Genomic DNA, 20,242 nt, shown 5'->3' on the forward strand with positions numbered 1-20,242 from the left:
GTCAGACATCCATCAGCAGCAGAAGTTTGGTTCCAGGTCAAGCAGCTGCCCTTATCTCTAGGGGTTTAGCAGACATGTGTAACCTGGACCGAGTGTTGCGTGCATGATCCCTGACTGTGATGATAATTCCTTTTAAGAATCACTTGAGGTCAATTTTTAACACTGGACAGGTTAGTTAAAAAAAGAATCTGAAAAGACCTACTGCAAACTTTTAAGATATAAGGGTAGGATATATCAGACTTCTTAGAGTGAATTTATAGAGCTCATAGATTCATTTAGGATCAAAAACACATATATCTTTGAGTGATGTGTCAAATCTTATCAGGAAGTGAACAAAGTCTGGTGTCATTTGTTACTGTTATTAGTTTAAAGGTTCAAAATCAGTGTCTGGTTTCATAGATCAAGTACCTCAGATCGACAATTTCATAAAGGGCAGTATTCAAAATGTCTTAATAATAAAAGTTAAAAGGAGATTGGCTGGTCTTGAATCCCCTGTTATTATTTAAAACACTCCGATGATTATGAGTCTACAGAAACACTTTAGGACAGACTATCACTTATTTATTTCTATCACACTGAAGACAATTCTTTTACTTAGAGAATTTACTAAATAGTCTTAAGCGTTTATCTAAAACAATATTTATATTGGAATGTAGTTGTACAGTTTATTGTCCAAGAGTTATCAGTCCGTATTGAATTCAGGAATCTTTAGTGATAATAGGTACAGTCAGGACGTTGTGATGTGGAGTAGTGACAGCAAGGCACTACCCACTGGACTTTGGGTTTCCATAACGACAACCACCTCCCCATGCGATATAAATACAGATGTGAAACAGCCACCTTCACACTTGTTCTTCAGACAGGACAGCGTCAAATAAAACACACTGACACAGGTAAGAAAACAGCCTTACTTTTCATCATGAATTCATGAATCATGATTTCCAAATGAAAACCAGATATGTTGATGAAAAATTTATTTTACTTACAGACTCAAAGTAAAAACCATGAAGGTTCTTGTGGTGTTCGCACTTGCTGTATTTACAGGTAATATTCTCTGAGAAAATTATGATATACAAATGTCTTATTAAATATGTTATTGGCTGGATAAATTCATATTCAAATTAACAATTGGTATTGACCTGCTTTGTTCTATCAACAGGTTGCCAGGCCAACCTCTTCTATTCTGATGAGCCCAAGCCACAGCTGGAGCAGCTGACCGATGCTTTCTGGAGCTATGTTGCGAAGGCAACACAAACCGCAGAGGAAACCGTCAAGATGATCAGGTCTTCCCAGCTGGGACAGGAAGTCAAGTAAGTCAAGAACATTTACTTGCAGGATACTGTAATTTAGAGTATTTCTTGCTCCCTGAGAAGAAACTCAAATGTTCTTCTTCACATCACAGTGCCAGACTGACCCAGAGTGCCGATATGGCCAGCGAATATGCCGTCACCCTCAAGAAACAGATGGATCCTCTGACTGAAGAGCTGATGACCAAAATCACCAAGGAGACTGAAGTGTTGAGAGAGCGTCTGGGCCAGGACCTGATCAGTGTGAGAGACAAACTGGAGCCCTATGCTGACAACCTCAAGAGCCAGATCCAGGAGAGAGTGGAGCAGCTCAGGACGGCCATGGGTCCATATGCTGACTCCCTGGATTCTGAGACCCTGAAGGCCACTCTGCTCCAGAAGAGCGAGGAGCTGAGAGGAAACCTGGAGCAGAGCGTGAAGGAGCTGCAGGCTCAGCTGGAGGCCTACACTGCTGAGATCAAGGAGAAAGTGGATCAACATCTGCAGGAGTTCCAGAAGACCGTGACCCCCCTGACTGAGGACCTCCAGGCCCAGATTAGAGAGAGAGCCCAGATGGTCCAGCAGAGTCTCACACCCTACGCTGAAGACCTGAAGGAAAAGCTGGACCCCTACGCACAGGACCTGCAGGCCCAGCTCACCTCCCTGTACGAGTCCTTCGTCAAGAGAAATTAGATGCTACCAACAGACTTTTGCCAACTGCTGCTAATGTAATACTAGATACTAGATTACTAGATTCAGTTCAATGTGAAAGTATGTTCTTCACTGTCTGTAGTTAACACTAACAACTGCTGCTGACCTTACAGTGACCTGATGGAAGTATTTATTCACAGCAAAGTAACATAACACAAAGGTCCAATCACGTGCATCTACATTTACATAATGATTTTTATGTAATGTTTGAAACATTTTAATTTAAACTAAATAAATATTTTGTTTCTGGAGCTATGTTGCGAAGGCAACACAAACCGCAGAGGAAACCGTCAAGATGATCAGGTCTTCCCAGCTGGGACAGGAAGTCAAGTAAGTCAAGAACATTTACTTGCAGGATACTGTAATTTAGAGTATTTCTTGCTCCCTGAGAAGAAACTCAAATGTTCTTCTTCACATCACAGTGCCAGACTGACCCAGAGTGCCGATATGGCCAGCGAATATGCCGTCACCCTCAAGAAACAGATGGATCCTCTGACTGAAGAGCTGATGACCAAAATCACCAAGGAGACTGAAGTGTTGAGAGAGCGTCTGGGCCAGGACCTGATCAGTGTGAGAGACAAACTGGAGCCCTATGCTGACAACCTCAAGAGCCAGATCCAGGAGAGAGTGGAGCAGCTCAGGACGGCCATGGGTCCATATGCTGACTCCCTGGATTCTGAGACCCTGAAGGCCACTCTGCTCCAGAAGAGCGAGGAGCTGAGAGGAAACCTGGAGCAGAGCGTGAAGGAGCTGCAGGCTCAGCTGGAGCCCTACACTGCTGAGATCAAGGAGAAAGTGGACCAGCGTCTGCAGGAGTTCCAGAAGACCGTGACCCCTCTGGCTGAGGATCTTCAGGCCCAGATCAGAGAGAGAGCCCAGATGGTCCAGCAGAGTCTCACACCCTACGCTGAAGACCTGAAGGAAAAGCTGGACCCCTACGCACAGGACCTGCAGGCCCAGCTCACCTCCCTGTACGAGTCCTTCGCCAAGAGAATTTAGATGCTTCAAAGACTTCTTTTGTCACTAACAGAACTACCCATGAACTTCAAAGTTAGACATATTTGATCTCTGTTTTCCTCCATTTATTCATCCTACCATGCCCTACACTAAAGCAAAAAAGTAAAACATTTGATAATGTCTCATTAATTACAGTATGCCATGTCCTTTACATTTGCAAATTCTCTTTTTTTTCTGTGTAAAGGTGGATATTTATTTAGTAAAAAAAAAAAAAAAAGTATTATTTTTTGAGAAAAATGTGATACATGTTCACATCTTATATTCTTGTTTGTAAGTTTACAGATTCCACATTTATTTTAATGATGAATAAAATATTATTTATTAGCAGAATTGTGTTTTTTCTTGAAAGATATATGTGAGACACATCCATATTAGCAAAACAAACTAATTCCTGATAAGAAAAAAAGAAATTAAACAACCTTTTTTTTTTGAGTAGGCACTGAAAACTGTGTCCTAAATTAAACACAACATTAAACATACTACTTGATAACTGTTCACCTCCCTGTACGAGTCCTTCGTCAAGAGAAATTAGATGCTACCAACAGACTTTTGCCAACTGCTGCTAATGTAATACTAGATACTAGATTACTAGATTCAGTTCAATGTGAAAGTATGTTCTTCACTGTCTGTAGTTAACACTAACAACTGCTGCTGACCTTACAGTGACCTGATGGAAGTATTTATTCACAGCAAAGTAACATAACACAAAGGTCCAATCACGTGCATCTACATTTACATAATGATTTTTATGTAATGTTTGAAACATTTTAATTTAAACTAAATAAATATTTTGTCAAAGGAAGTATGTCTAAAATGTTTCTTTCCTGGTTGGGTGGTTGAAGTTCAAATATACAAATGTGAAATGTCATTAGAATAGGTATATGTTTAATCTTTAATGCCGATAACCTCCCTCTGTACAGATATGGTAAATTTTGCATGAATTCCAAATTATTTTACTTAGTTCTACATACAAAACAACAAAACACTTCATGACAAAAAATACAGTATTTAATTAGTTAAATATTACTTCCTAAAGACAATGATAATCTTCTGAAGTTCTTATGAGATTTGGATATATACTATGTTTAAAAGTTTGAGATTGGTAAGATTTTTTTTTTAATAAGTCTGTTATACTCACCAAGGCTGCTGCTATTTGATCCAAAATACAGTAAAAACAGTAGTACTGTGAAATATTATTACAATTGATAATAATCGTCTTCTATTTTAATGCATTTTAAAATATAATTTATTCCCAAAGCTGGGTAGATTACTTACAAATTGTACTCTGTTACTGATTACAAATTACATGACAAAAATTTTTGTTAGTAACGTAATAAATTGCATTAAACATTTTAGGTAATATAATCCTACTACTTTTAGATTACTTTTAGATTACTTTTGACCTATCTAGTTTTTCACATTGATTTAAATAGGATAATCTTGTACCATATTGATATAAAAAATACAAAGAGTAAGAAAATATATTCCATTTGTTGTTATCAACAACATGAAGCGCATTAAACATTATATTACATCATGGTTTCCTAAACTGGGGTTTGTGAAGGACCTGCAGGTGGTTTATGAATTTAATGAAAAGCTAATAATTAATTAAATCATAAAAATTTCAAGTCAAAATAAATCATTTTAAAATCAATAAAAAAAATAGTAAGAAAATTAAATATTTTATTTGTTTACCTGCATGTCGTGTGACCATAACCAATGTCAGAGAACCATGAACATGCAAATGTGATACTTAATTATTAAAAAAATAATTTACTTCAAGTAAATATATTAGGTGAAAGAGGATCAGATGACAAAAAAGTTTGTGAATTTGTGCATTTTAATGGGTTTGAAAGACAAAAGCCTTCCAAAGACACAGAAATACATGGTTAAATAACCTACAGAGTGATCATTTAAATAAAAATTGCGTTCATCAGTAGTTGATGCAATGTTGAAACACTTAGACCTGAAGTGATTTTTTGTAAATCCAGTGGTTAAATGCTGTACTCACCTAACTAGACTTTGTGTGAATGTTCACAAAACTGGAAGACTTTCTCAATGTATAAGCGGTAGGCTATTTTAGAAAGGAACATTTAATAGATGAAAAAGAGGAATTAGGAAGAATCAATACATTTTGAATAATTTATTGATATAGTATAAATAATATGTTATCATGTGATCCATAAAAAAGGAACTGTAGTCTGATTATATTATGAGTATTTTCAAATGTAATTTAATCTAATTACAAGTACTTAATTTTTGGAATCTGATTACGTAATCCAGATTACATGTAATCAGTTACTACCCAGCTCTGTTTATTCATGTGATGGCAAAGCTTAATTAGCCATTATTCCAGTCTTCAGGTTCACATGATCTTACAGAAATCATTGTCATACTCTAATTGTTGCTCAAGAAACATTTCTTATTATTATCAATGTCGAAAACAGTTGTGTGTCTAAAATTTTGATGAATAAAATGTTGAATAGAATTTATAGTTTATTTGAAATAAATTTTTTTCTGTAACATTATACATGTCTTCACTGCCCGTTTTGAATAAAATGTTTGAATACAAATAATAATAAAATATGAATTGAAAAACATTTGAACAGTATCAGTAGTAATAGTTGTTAGTATCCTTGTTCTCATAAAATTAAACAATCATTAGATTTAGTTATAAAAGTAATGGGCATTGTGTCAAGGATGGGACATAAGTTAATTATTTATGCATGATACAGTCAGATAATAATATCTTTCAAAACTAGTAAGTGAAACTTTTTTTTTTTTCCACAATAAATGTTTAATTTTGAATTCTGGGCAATAAAGGCTTTTTTGATAAAGGCCATCTGAAATTAGCCATAGTGGCTTAACTAGGAATTATGGCCTATTTATAAAACATGATCTGGACACTTAGTCAGACACCAAATTCATATCCAATCACTGAGTTATTATAAGTAGAAAGGCACTACCATGTACTATGTACCGTGGGTTTTCACTCAGCTCCAATCCGTTACAGCTCCTGCACTAGTTTTATGCACCACACGTGCCACCTAGTGGAAGCCTACTATCATTTCAAGTCACTACATGAAATTTATGAGAAGTGAAGACATGAGCTAACCAGTAAAGAGCTATCTTTAACTACGACTGGAGTCATATGGATTCAAGCATGAATAACGCAGCCTTAACTACATGTTTGATAGTTAATGCATTAATTAACATTTAGGGGTTAACTATGCCAGACAGTTTCTATAAGAAGGAACGATACATATTTTGACTTTAAAATAAATTAAAACAATGTATTATTGTCATAATTTAAACTACTGACATCTGGAGCTTCATCATAAACATTACTGGATGGCACAGGATTAGTTTGTCATTGTTTTCACTGATCTTCCGTATGAAGAAAATACTAAATACATGAATAAATTATCTTAAAAGGTAATAATCTGTTTTCTTTCCTGTCAAACTCAACCTACTGCGACTTAAACACAGTTAAATTAAAAAATTAAGAATTAAAACCTACAAATAACATTTGTGGAACATTACTTTAAGACTTATGAGTTGACATGAGTTAAGGATAGCTTTTGACTGGTTCACCATAAGCTCACGTCTTAATTCAGGTATTAGTACATGATTATTCATGTAACTTTTTCTTAAAGTGTTACCGGTTTTACAGCTCATGCAATTTGTTATTGACTGATTGCCAGTTCCTTCTTAATGGTTGCATTGAGACACATGCGTGCCTCCAGAACATTCATAAACACCCACAGCATGATCAACGCATAAAAATCCCACATAAATGCCAGCGGCAACATGTCGGGAGTTGTTCTTGCAAGTTTCTAAAAGTACCTGTTGATGCCATTTCCAAGAGTCTCCCACACACTCCCATCAGAACAAAAAACCTTCATCATCCACCTCACACAAAGAAGCTAATCCTGCCTTTTCCAAGAGTACACTAAGACACTACACTCCAGGAAAACAGCTGCAACCAGCCTAAGCTGGTTTATAGCTGCTCTAGCTGGTCTCCCAGCCTGAACATCTGATGAGTGCACCACTAAAACCAGAAAACCACATTTGCCTGAGCAGGCTGATTTAAGCTGCCTTTTTTTCTTCTTCTCAAGAGCATGGCACTAGTGACAAGAAGTTAAGATTATGGCTTCAATACCCTGGGAATGCATGAACTGATAAACATGTATGTCAAATGCATAAATGTAAATTGAAGTGAACCTGATACAGCAAATGAAAACACATCAATTTGCATTGCTGTTGGGTTACGTTTACATTTAAGTTTACTTTGCAACTGGATTTTTTTCATAGCAATTTTACTCAAAGTCTGTTGATGTAAGGTATACCCAGCTAAGAGGGAATGTTCTCAGAACTTTAGCTAACATTTTGTCAAGGCTCTCTTAAAGTTATTTGCAAACATTCTTCCATTAACATTAATAGAACGTTGTTTAAAGTTATCTGGTCTTTAATAATGTTCTCAAGATGTTATTTATGCATCATTCGTAGAGTGTTTTTGTATGTTTTAGTTGGACGTTTGTCTAACATATTTTAAATGCTACTACTTACTAATTATTTCAGAATTTTCAGAGAAAAGTAACATTTCTATAACGTTTGCTAAATGATAAAACTCAATGGTCCCATAATACTTTATCCAACGGTTGCAATAATCAAGAAAATTTTTTAGAATTAACATTTTTATAATTTAATGGGAACGATAACAACATTCTCAGAACTTTTTTTTTTTTTTTTTTTTTTGCTAGCTGGGTATTTGCTTGTACTCTTGTTTATACGGTGCTGTGGGTCATTAGCTGATTCTGAAGGCTATGATTAACTCTGCAGATTTATTTTGCATTGACTGCAATTTGAACACGTTAAACTATGTTAAACTAACTGAGAGTATTGCATTTTACTGGTAACTAAAAGCAACATCAGATAGGCTAAATACCTTTTAGATATTTTTTATTTGCTAAATACAAATAATTTAGGATTTGTAGAAGTTTATGAATGTTGGGTGTTCTGCTGAGCTTTCTGCAAGTGGGCCTGATTATTTGGACTTTAGCAGCACAAAATAACTTTTTGCACAGAGACGGGGAGTCAAGCAACTGATTAAGATGCAGATGACTGATTTCTCTGACATAAAGCAGCTGAGAGGCCTTTGACCTGGAATGCCCCACTGTTGAAAACGATGACTAATGTAGACAATCTTCCTAACTGACACATCTGAGGACTGAATCACAGACCACATAAAGCAAGAAATGAGAAAAACAAAGAGTCAGAGTCACTAGGGTTCATCAGCACTTGTGTTGTGTTTGTGTTGGATAAATCCAGTCCATGAATATCAGCTTGAGTCGTGGCTGTGATGTTGCTGCTCTGAAGAATGGATGGTATCTCGTGGGGGAGCAGTGTATAGACCCTCTCATACGGTACACTGGATCTAGCAGCCCCATTCTGCTAAATGATGAGTTGGCCGAGGTTACATGCGTTCATTACTTACTGTTCACCTTTCACACATTTATCCAAAAACCACATGGGTCATAAACAACCGAGTCCTTTCATGAGTTCATAATTAAATCATCACGCTGAATTGATTTTTGTTTGTTTGTTTTCATAAGCAGGATAGTCTTCGGTTTTAAACCACATTTTCTCCAGTTTCATTATTATTAGATGCAACAAAAATATTAAATACTCAGTTTGGTGAAACCACATGTCTAATATTTCATGGAAAAAATTAATTAAAAAAATAATATTAATTCACCACCTCCTAATTGTAAACCCATGAAAAATGTTTTGTCCGACACTTGGCACTGATCTTCCCTTTATGAAAGCAGTGTTATCAAAAACAGAAAAAGGAATTACAGAGGAAGCTCTGTTTGCAATGTTTTCATCTAACTAATCCATGAGGAGCATAATACAAAAGCATGGGAAGGGCTGAAAAATAACAGTCCATAATAGTCAACTCTTTCTTAGTCTTCCCTCTATTTGTTTTTCTTTTTTCTATTCAAGTAGTCAGTTAAAATGTATCTTTCTTGTAGCACTGTCAGTCATCATAGTTTGCGGTATTCAGATTGTGCCTTATACTCTCCATTTCAAGACACAACCATTGGAAATGGAAAGTTTCTGACTTATATAATGCATCAGCATTTTGAAGACAACCAGACATTACCTCAGTGCCAGTGGTAACCTTGGTGCAACTCATTGCGTCACAGAATAAACTTCATTGCTCACAATAATTAATTTGCCAGATCCATTATTCTGAAGTGACTTACAAATGAAGTTCAACAACCTCAATTCATCAGGACACATAAACAACAACAAGTGTCAAAATACCAAAAAAAAGCTACCATAAGCTTACCATATGCTGTAAAAAAGAATTTCAGTTTTTCTGCTTCAAAATGTAATCTTGAATTCAATAGCAATTTTCAAGTGAAAATTGCGTAGTTTTATAATTTAGAGTATTGTTCTCCATGTAGAAATTGTACATTCTTAATATCTGTTTCTTCACAAACTGAATTTTGTATCAAAGTAAAAAGTAGATTTTTACGGATCAACGTTCAATTGGAAAATGTACAGAAGAGTATATGAAACTACAGTGGATGTCTGCATGAGCGGTGATCATACTGGGCCCTGTTCATACTAAAGCCATGTTTGTTTTCACCAGCTGCAGGGGTGAAACAGACAAAGCTGAGCCAGGAAAAAGGGACAAGTTGGGACAAGAGGCTAAAGATCACTGAATAGGTGGAATCAAATTGTGGGAGATAAGGCTTTTCTTACGTTGTCACGGGAAAAAAACATAATTAGGCTACCCTAAGCTTTTCAACCGGAAATAAAGATTAGTTTAGAAAAGAACACAATCTTGTTGGGATGTGTTGTGAGTTCAGGAACTGTGAAGGAAATATAAGGCTGCATTCATTATGTTAACTCTTTATAGGGAATACCAAAGAATGTCTTATCTTTTAAGATAAACTCTAGGCCATATAGACGTGGAAGGGCATTGTGATCAAACAGGCTGCAATCAGCAGTAGTTTGAAATTCGTGAAATTACTAGTTACGTCATAACTGAGCTTACTAAACAAAATGACAAGAAATACACTAGATATTATAGGGGATCCTTATGCAAAGAAAATATATTTCCTAATATATGAATGATCAATATATTAAATGACATAACAGTGTATTTGAAATTATACAGAGTAATATATTGTGTAAATATATTACAATATATTGAATAATACATAAGGAAATGCCGTTTTCATATATTGAAAAATGTGACAATATATTTACTTATATCACAATACATGTAATTTTATATTCAGTAATACACTTTATAGTATATAGATGTACATGTGATATGATATGGAGCATGTATAAAAATATATTGAACATATTTCATCATGCAGTATATACACATACATGGAAATATATATTTCTTAATCATTTATGATGTACACAGTTCATATTTTAAGATATAGCTAGTTTACAATAGCATACACACTCCTGCTCATACTAAAGCACTTAGAAAATAGTCCATCATTGTGCCGAAAAGTGCATAACAATACTTATATACAAAATAACATGTAATTTAACAGTGGTTGGCCAGTCGTCTTCCTAACCACAGGCTCTACTCTTCTGCACAATGGTAACCTCACAAACTTACACATACCAGAAACCCTTTTAAATTTCAACATAATACAACATTAAAAACTAAAAGATCTCCCCAAATATTAATATTGAGCAAAAACACGACATACCACTTAATTATACATTTTTTACTCTCCTTTAACAGTCAGAAGCAAAGCATGCTGGGAAATAGAGATCTGCTTTAACTCAATGTGTGTATGTACATAAATTCACAATTATATGGGAGTATCTATGTGCAATATATAAGCAATAAATACTTAAGTAAATAAATAAGTCTTCATTTCTAAATATATTTGTATGTATCAATATATACGCCATATACTGTCAATGCATATATTGCTGTATATTGAAAAATATAAGCACTAGTTTCCAATATATGGAAATGCATTATGTAATATATCGCATTATATTTTGCAGTATATTCCCATACAGTTTTGTTCCGTAAGGGGAACAACATTTTATATGCTATAATAAAAAATGTATAGCCTACGGTTGTTGTTGTTGTTACCACCACTATTACCATTGCTCATGTAAATGCTAATCCAAATATGTGAAATGAGCAATAGTATGGCCAATAGGTGTCTTATTTAAATGCTAATAGGGTTATCCATGTTAATCCAGGCCATTCCAGTAAAACGTACAAACAACTATGTTGGCGCCTGCATTAATGTTCGTGTCACCTTTAGACTCATTTGTCTCTTTAATCACGAGGGATTTGTCTTACAGGCACATTAACAATTGTTTGACTTTTTAAGTCGTCCGTCTGAGAAGAACAGCTTCGATTTTCATTCGCGCAAACTACATAAAATAGGCTAATTATAAACGATACTGTTGTTAGATACGCGCTTTAATTTAAACAGAATGCTTGTTAATAATAGAAAGCATGAATATATTGCATATAGCCTACAATATTATTAAAATATGTGTTTGGAATTAAAGAGAGTGGCCTATAATTCATTATATAGAATAAGGGACGCAAAATTGCTGTAATCTCATAGCCAGAACACACATCATCAATTCCTTAGCACAATATGAAAGGCGATGTGCCCTTAAGCAAATAATATAAATTGCGCGATTTATCTCCAGCTGGTGCGGAAAGATGCAGACTTCGCACACTTGCTGCGATCAGTGACGCGTGGGATGATGCGCGAGCCCTGAACAAAGGAGAAATCACGTGGCAGCGATTGAGAATGCAGCGGGTGAGTCCCGGGACTGTATAAAAGACCTGACATCCACACTCCCTCTACACGGAGAAAATTACACGTCTCAGGTAAGTAACACTTGCTCCTCACTCACAGAGTAGTCGTTAACTTATTACTGAACGATTTATATGCAGGAGAACCAGTTTGTCTCTAAAACTATTACCGACTAAACTTCCAGTTAACGGTCACCGAGTATTTAAACGCGTATTAATGTAGAAAGTAGCCTACTGCATGCATACTTGTATATTCAGTTGCTGTTTATTTTTGCATTTTAGGACGGGTCTTTTATATTTAGATTGAAATATTTTAATACCTGTGAATTCATAAGTTTAGGGGTTCCCATTTCCAAAGTTTGGGGGGGAAAAGATTGTTTAAATTTTTTCATGCCTGTGCTTAAGACATATTGATTTCTCCTGTTTGAATCTTTCCTCAGGTGTACTTGTCTGCCCATCAAAATGAGGTCTCTTGTGGTGATCTTTGCTCTGGCTGTTTTTACTGGTATGAAGAAGAAAAAAAATCTCCATTCACCCATGGTTTAGTTTTTCTGTCTGTTTGGAATATCAATGCACAATGTTATGCTTGTAATGCATCTTTATCAACTATTACATTACATCATTAATAAAGGGCACTGGAAATTATCCAGCTCGCTCATTTGTGAATAAACTAATGTGGCATAGAGTTCACAATCTCTTCACACCCCTTGTAGGCTGCCAGGCTCGTAGCCTGTTCCAGGCTGATGCCCCTCAGCCCAGATGGGAGGAGATGGTGGACCGCTTCTGGCAGCATGTGTCCGAACTCAACACACATGCTGACAGTGTGGTCCAGAACATCAAGGGCTCCCAGCTCAGCAGAGAGCTTGAGTAAGTTCCTCTTAATATCTATCTACAGCACCATCATACTCATCTTCTCGCATTATCAAATAGCATACATGCTTCTGAAACACCGTTCCTCACCAGCTTTGTTTTTGCAGCACCCTGATTAGTGACACCATGGCTGAGCTGAGCACATACAGTGACAATCTTCAAACCCAGCTGACTCCATATGGCTCTGACGCTGCTGGTCAGCTCAACAAAGATCTCCAGCTCTTGGCTGGCAAACTGCAAACTGACATGACCGACGCTAAGGAACGCACCACTCAGTACCTGCAAGAGCTGAAGACCATGATGGAGCAGAACGCCGATGACGTGAAGAACCGTGTGAACAGCTACACCCGCAAACTGAAGAAACGCCTGAACAAGGACACCGAGGAGATCCGCAAGTAAGTCTGGATGCTCTCTCAGGTGGCTTAGAAGCAAGCTAACTAATAAAACAATTTTTGAATATATTAATAAGTTTCTCTTTCATTTCTTCAGCACCGTGGCAACCTACCTGGGTGAGCTGCAGTCTCGTGCTTCCCAAAACGCTGAAGCCGTGAAGGACCGTTTCGAGCCCTACGTCAGCCAGGCCCAGGATGGTGCCAGCCAGAAATTGGGTGCCCTTAGCGAGCTGATGAAGTCCCAGGCGCAGGAGGTCAGCGAGCAGCTGGAAGTCCAGGCTGGAGCTCTGAAGGAGAAGCTGGAGCAGACCGCCGAGAACCTGCGCACATCCCTAGAGGGCCGCGTGGATGAGCTGACCAGCCTCCTCACTCCTTACTCAGAGAAGATCCGTGAGCAGCTGCAGATCGTCATGGACAAGATCAAGGAGGCCTCAGCAGCTCTTCCCACTCAAGCTTAAGAGCTCCACACTTATCTAGTGTTAACACCAAACAGAAACAAGAAGGGAGGTTTTGTGTTACTGAAATGTGCTTTTTCATTCTGTGAGAGTTTGATAAGTGGTTAAGAACTGGACTCGACTGGACTAGCACTGTCCATTATTGGACAAAAGAATACCATGTACTCACCATGTTTACTTTCTTAGTATTAACCCAGTGTCTAAGGATATACTTTCAGTGTCTTTCGTTAGCATACTGTAGAGAAATTTTAAGATCAATCAACTTGCCTTTTTTGGCAGTTATCTAAGGGTTTTTTCTAGTTAGTGGGGCCAATGTAGCACCGTTCAAAATAAACAATAAAAAGTGCCTTCAGCTGCTGAACTAAATCAGAATATATGTAAAGATGAGCTTTGTTAGCCACAAATTCTTACTTTACATGTTTGTGCACTGTTGTATTTGAATTTGTTTTCAATAAATGTGCGTCCTACTACACTACTTATTTGTCACTTGATTCTTGTCAAGAGTATGGCAAAGTACTTATGAAAATATTTCTGTTCCCACCACAGTCATTTTAATAATCCCACAGAAATACATGCATCCCCAACATATATGTTTGGGGTCGTAAGATTATTTTCTTGGATTTATAAAAAAATAAATATATATATATAATTTTCAAAACTATATACACAGTCAAACCAAAAATTATTCAGACACCAGATATAATTTTTGATATTTTTATTTTACTGGTTTGTTTTGATATATAGACAGACAGACAGACAGTAATGTATCTTACAAAATAAATTACAATATAATGACAATACATATAAACAGACAGGCAATGCACTGGTACAGTACCATGAGTACTGTGCCTGTTTTGCAGTGTATTTCTGGCTATAATCTGAATTTTTCTCTTAATAACTGGCTAAGGGATCAGGCAGGCTGAAACATGCACTCACTTTATACAACGCAACTATTAATGTAGGCCTGTAATAAGAGTCAGGAACAACACATACATACATATGCCCTTGCAAAAAAACAGTTAGCATTTAACCTAGTCTCGTATTTCCAGATTTTGTATGTTTAGACAAGACTGATCCAATTCCGCAGTAAACTTTCACTTCTATACACCCCTTATTCCCCCTATTTCTAACTTCAGCTTACCGTCACGCATCTCTCTGTCTTCTCCAGCATTTTCAATAAGACTTGTGTGGGCAAGACCCATCTACTGGTCACACCTTTCCTTCTCCAGGAACCTGAGATTTAAACCATTTCTCGGTTCTGGAATTCAAGGGAAGGTCTGCTTATCTTGGATAAAATTTTTTTTAAAAAGGCTCTTCTCTAGCAGAATTCTAATCAATCAGGTGCAAATAAAACTACACTTTGTGACCCTCTAATTTATTTGAAGTTCTTTTGGAAATAGGTGTGTGTGTGTGCGTGTGTGTGTGTGGTCCAGGAAAAACCCAAATGTCTCCACAAGGATAATAAAACGTGAAATGTTTGACCTTGATTTTTGCTCCCCATGAAGAAAACAGATTATGAGTCGTATGTTTTTTGAAAATGTAAAAATGCAGAAAGCATTCTGTGGGGGTTGTATTTAGGTGTAGGTTTAAGGTCAGGCAGGGGATAGTTTGTACAGTATAAAATCACTATGTCTGAATAAACCCCCCACTCCAACCCACCCTCAATATATATGGATAAAGCCCCCATAAAACATGACCATAAAAACTCAATTTGTGTGTGTGTGTGTGTGTGTGTGTGTGTGTGTTAACACAGGTAAAATACAGTAAAAACTCATAACACTCTAAAGACAAAAGGTAAAAATCTCTGAAATTAACATACCTAAACTATATCCAAAGGGAATGTTTAAAACTAAAATAATGTCATTGCTGTGTACAAGCCTTCAGTCAAGCTAAATTAATTACAGATTAAAACTTTATTAATTCACCAAAATAAATAAATAAAAAGAAGAAGAAGAAAAGCAAAGAAACAAAACAACAAAACCTTTCTGTTGGATAAAAGTGTACATGTGCAAACAACTCACATACACAGGTTAAGTTTGAATTATTAAGACATTCGCTGTACATCAACCTTTTTGGGAAAAAAAAAAAAGAATCTAAAAACTTTTTCTGTTACCCTTATGATAAATCTCACCCATTTCTGATAAATTCTTTCCTTCAAGCTTTTGCTTTTGCACAGAACTGTTCAAGATCAGATCCATGTTTCTCAGCTTTGATTGTCTCCGGATCAAAGGACCTGTTCTCTAACCCCTCTTTCTCTCTTTTTTTCCCTGCTGCTTTGAATCTTAAGGAAGACATGTTGAGATCTGTTTCCAAATTCCATTTGCTTGCCTGCGGGACTGCTGCATAAGGAACATGCTGTGCCCCTGGTTATGTCTTTGTTTTTCCTTTTGAATCTCTGCTATCTTGTATTCACACTCACATCTGGATAAGCAACACAACACACAAATGCACTGGGACTGCAAACAATGATTTGCACTGCCAAACACTGTAAAATATCATAATTTAAAACAGTAAAATACAGTAGAAACCTGTTAATTAGTTAATGTTAAGTTTCTTTATACAGTTAAAAATCTATTGGTGTAGTTCATAAAATACTGTACCTAAAATACTGGTAAAAAAAACAAAAAAAACAAGTCATCTTACAATTTACAGTGAAAAATGTCATTCCCAGAATTCTCGGTGTGACAATTCACATTTGCTGGCTTTTCATTAAAGGGGTCATATGATGCGATTTCAATTTTTCCTTTCTCTTTGGAGGGTTACAAGGTCCTGGTGCATAAAGAAGATCTGTAAAGTTGCAAAGACTAAAGTCTCAAATCCAAAGAGATATTCTTTATAAAAGTTAAGAGTTAACCACGCCTACCTAAAACGGCTCGTTCTAACACGCCCCCACATATCTACCTCACTATGTGGGAAGATTTGCATAACGCCGCCCAAATGTTCACGCAAAGAAAGAAGGAGTAACTTTATTCTCGCTGTAGTATTGTTGTCGCCGCCGCCATGTCAATGGGTTTAAATGTTTTTGTCTGGTCGCTCCGGCCGGGACAAGGCATCACAATATGGGGTAGGGGCGTAACATTTCCGTCACGCGCTTGAGGTATTCGGCCTATCATAACGCACTGCATAGCTGGCCAATCACAGCACACCTCGGTTTTTCAGACCGATGAGCTTTGTAAAAATCGACTCGTTTCAAAAAGGCGGGGCATATAGGAGAAACAATAATGTACAGTATGTGGAAAATAATGTGTTTTTTTAACCTTAAACCACATAAACACATTTCATTACACCAAATACACAAAATAATGTTCTTTTTAGCAGCATCATATGACCCCTTTCATTAAAATAACCTAAAATGTTGATATAAATTTTTTTTATGGCAAATTTCAGGCAATCACAGCTGCCAGAGTTTGATCTGTCTAGCAGTCAGAAGTACATTAGATGCCACCCTCTCTCTTTTTTGAATTTTCATTTTTCATAATTTAGGAAAGATTTATAGGTTCAGTCTTTGTAACCTACTTTTGTTATATTCCTGATTGCAAGTTCTTCATGTTCTTTGTTCTCCATTGTCAGTATAACTAATAATATAAATATATAAAAACAATAATAAAAAATAAAAAAACGAAATAAAATTAACTCTCAGTAAAATTCTCAGCTTTATTTGTATGTATATAGAAAGAAAGAAAGAAAGAAAGATTACATAACCAGGTGTTATTGAGTGTCACTCCTGAAAACATCTGTTGTAATTCTGGTTACTCCCCCTGTTCCAAGAAGAAAGAGTCCCTTTCTTCACTAAAGACTAATGAATCTCCTGGTTAGCTTGAAATACCACAACATTCAATGGTCCTTTTTAATAGCAAACTGTGTCCTCATCAGCTCCAGCTTTCAATCATGCAGGTGTCTGGCAGAAAATTACACAAAATCTGCAAAAACTTTATAACATAACTGAAAGCCCAGGCCTTTCCTGTTCCTGTTGAGATGAAAATATATCTTCCGTATTTCAGACACACCTACTAACCCATTTTAACCTTTTATTATTTTTTTTTTTTCAAGTTTGTACAATTAAATGTCAGTTTTTGTTTAGTTTTTGTTTTGAGGAGCTAACATTTCCTGTCATTGGCAAGCAAACCCAGATTTTTTACAAATTCAAAATGTTCTTAAACTAAGAATTACTCGCTCTGACACACACCTTTTGTTTTAAAGGTCAAACAAAGAAACTGAGATGGCACAGCATGTCACTGACTAGACACGCTGAAGAACCCTTCTCTTCTCACATTACATGAAAGGCTATGGGCCATTGACTAAGTATATGAAATTGAAAGAAAAAGAGGTGGCAAATCATGCATGCATGAGAAGGAAATCTGTAAGTGGTTAGCAAGACTTTGTCAAGAAAGGTGCTACAAAGACTGCAGTTAACTGACAAAATACACAAGCCCCCACCGCCACAGACTGTGAGCGATCAAATGTGAGCAGAGGTAACTGCAGATCACTGACTTGGCATGATCCCACATAAACATCATGTCCTCATTTGCACGGAGCTTCACTTCCCCTCTTTTGAGTCTAGACGCTTTCAACACTTTTGCATGTTGTCAGCTTTTCACTGTCAGCATTTCCTATCACGATCAAGTCTTTTAATAGACAAGAAAGCATGTTATTTAGCAAAAGAGTAATAAAAAATGTTTAAAAAATAAATAAAAGGGCAGAGAGATCTTCTTGACCTAGAAAATAAAAAAATAAACAGGTCATTGGCCATTGCCCAGAACGAACTGCTGAGTTTGTTTGTGTGTGTGTGTGTGTGTGTGTGTGTGTGTCACAGTCAATTCCATGTGACAGATTTAAGATCAGTGGTAACAAGATTGGAACTCTTGGCCTTTGTGATCTTATTTCAACACATAAGAATTTACATGTTATTATACAATTATAATAAATACAAATATGTATAGTGAATTTAATAATTAACTACTGTTCAGTAATATATATTAATGTTTTTAAAGAAGTCATTTAAATGCAACATACAGTGAAACCGTAATAATGTAAAATATAAAAAATATTTTTATATTTAAAATTCGTTTTTTTGTATATATTTTACTCTTTACAGTCACTTTACAAAAAAACGAAATAAATAAAAATAAAATGATAAATAATAAAAAATAAAATTGGCAGTAATAAAAATTAACTACCTTACCAGACATGAAAAACACAAAGTGAAGTGCATTAACAATAAAATTACAGCATAGAGGTGATGTGTTTGGTTCTTAAAGCAGAGCATATATCATAAACACTCATAAATACACACAATTATATTAATTTATAATGCTATTAAGAAGGCAAGTGCATAATACTGGGTCAATAAAAGGTTAAAAGATCTAATCATCTTGCTGACCTAGAATCCAAAGGTGGTTTCAATGCAGGCGATCAGCAGTTACCAAACTCCTGCATCTTTGTTATGCTTGCAGACAGCAGCAGGAATGAGGCAAAGGTTGTGAAACTGAACTGAAATAAACAACTTTAATTTACTCTAGCTCAAATCCAGTCTCTCTCTCTGTCTCATGTTATGATGTGGCTAAAAGGTTAAAGAGCTGTGGACTAAATCAGTGTACCATTACCTCAAAAAACGCCAAAGTTACCCGCCTCCAGATTGACTCATTGTGTGGTGAAAACCACAAATACACTTTGTTTTAAATTGAGGATAAACAACGAAGGTTAATATTTGCACATATGTTCAGACATCCAGCACTGTATCTAGGAAGACACAATGATCACATACTACCTTCATTAGGAAAAAAGATCCTCTTTAGTTTTATGGTAAGGAATGGACAGTAAAGTGGATGGTGAGCGGATGCTTAGATAGCGTCACATGAACTCGGATTACACAAATTGCCGAAATGTTGGCATTTTACTTCCTCTCTCTTTTTTTCATCTGGCATCAAATCCTAGATACAATGAAATGGTGTGTTCTCTCTTATACAGATTAGAGGTTCCTCCAATCACTACTTCCAGTTTGAGCAATGTTTACATAGAATAGCGTAAAGTGATCATTATTGACTACTTTGAATAGTTAATGAAATTGATATCAAAGAAACTACTCTCAACTATAATGGGAACTAATATTTTAGATCCTTTTTTCTGATCCGGATTGACTTTACCAGTAAAGCACAATACTCTCCAATTTAGTTTATGGTTATTTTGTTAGCACAATTTTAACAGTTTTGTGCAAAAAAATAGGAAGTAGATATTGAGTTTTCCTAGAGTTTGAACTTGACTGAGAAAAGATTTAATTAATTAAGTCCACAGATACTGTTGTTTTGACTTTTAGGATAGTTTTGAAAATGTGTGTGTTGAGAAGAGCACGTAACCAATTGTAAAATCCCTGATAATGAATGGACGTTGTACCATCCAGGGCATCAAAGTGCCAGATAAAGAAAATACCCACTGTTTTGTAATATTGTTTCATTTGTGACTGTTATTGTTGTTTCAAAGGTCACTGAACGCATTAATGTATATTTTTCAGGAATAATTAAACAGAATCTCTGGGAATACAGGTATTATGGCAAAGAGATTTCTCACCTTTAAAAGATGTTCACTATAGCCATTTGTGACATAGTAAAACATAGAAAGAAGATCAACAGAGAGGGACAGAGAGTGATCGCAGGAGGTCTTGATAGGTCAGAGGTGGTG

At 36.0% G+C, this 20,242-nt stretch overlaps 3 protein-coding genes across 3 annotated transcripts; all 3 read left to right on the forward strand.

The window, feature by feature from the left end:
* Positions 1-874: 874 nt before the first annotated feature.
* On the forward strand, positions 875-2,187 carry LOC107714702 (apolipoprotein A-I-like). Its single transcript, XM_016520658.1, has 4 exons — positions 875-893; positions 989-1,044; positions 1,160-1,310; positions 1,403-2,187. The coding sequence occupies exons 2-4, from the start codon at positions 1,005-1,007 to the stop codon at positions 1,977-1,979; spliced, it is 768 nt and encodes a 255-aa protein (XP_016376144.1). The 5' UTR covers positions 875-893; positions 989-1,004; the 3' UTR covers positions 1,980-2,187.
* LOC107714664 (apolipoprotein A-I-like) lies at positions 1,980-3,023 on the forward strand. The gene is made up of 3 exons (XM_016520593.1): positions 1,980-2,014; positions 2,250-2,327; positions 2,420-3,023. The coding sequence occupies exons 1-3, from the start codon at positions 1,980-1,982 to the stop codon at positions 2,994-2,996; spliced, it is 690 nt and encodes a 229-aa protein (XP_016376079.1). The 3' UTR covers positions 2,997-3,023.
* Positions 3,024-11,868: 8,845 nt separating this feature from the next.
* LOC107714700 (apolipoprotein Eb) lies at positions 11,869-13,895 on the forward strand. The gene is made up of 5 exons (XM_016520656.1): positions 11,869-11,925; positions 12,291-12,355; positions 12,564-12,717; positions 12,828-13,115; positions 13,210-13,895. Exons 2-5 carry the CDS (start codon positions 12,313-12,315, stop codon positions 13,568-13,570), a joined length of 846 nt encoding a protein of 281 aa, XP_016376142.1. The 5' UTR covers positions 11,869-11,925; positions 12,291-12,312; the 3' UTR covers positions 13,571-13,895.
* The last annotated feature ends 6,347 nt before the right edge of the window (positions 13,896-20,242 follow it).

Source organism: Sinocyclocheilus rhinocerous, unplaced genomic scaffold (assembly GCF_001515625.1).
Source record: "Sinocyclocheilus rhinocerous isolate Xijiao unplaced genomic scaffold, SAMN03320098_v1.1 scaffold2194, whole genome shotgun sequence".
In the NCBI taxonomy this organism is placed as follows: Eukaryota; Metazoa; Chordata; class Actinopteri; order Cypriniformes; family Cyprinidae; genus Sinocyclocheilus; species Sinocyclocheilus rhinocerous.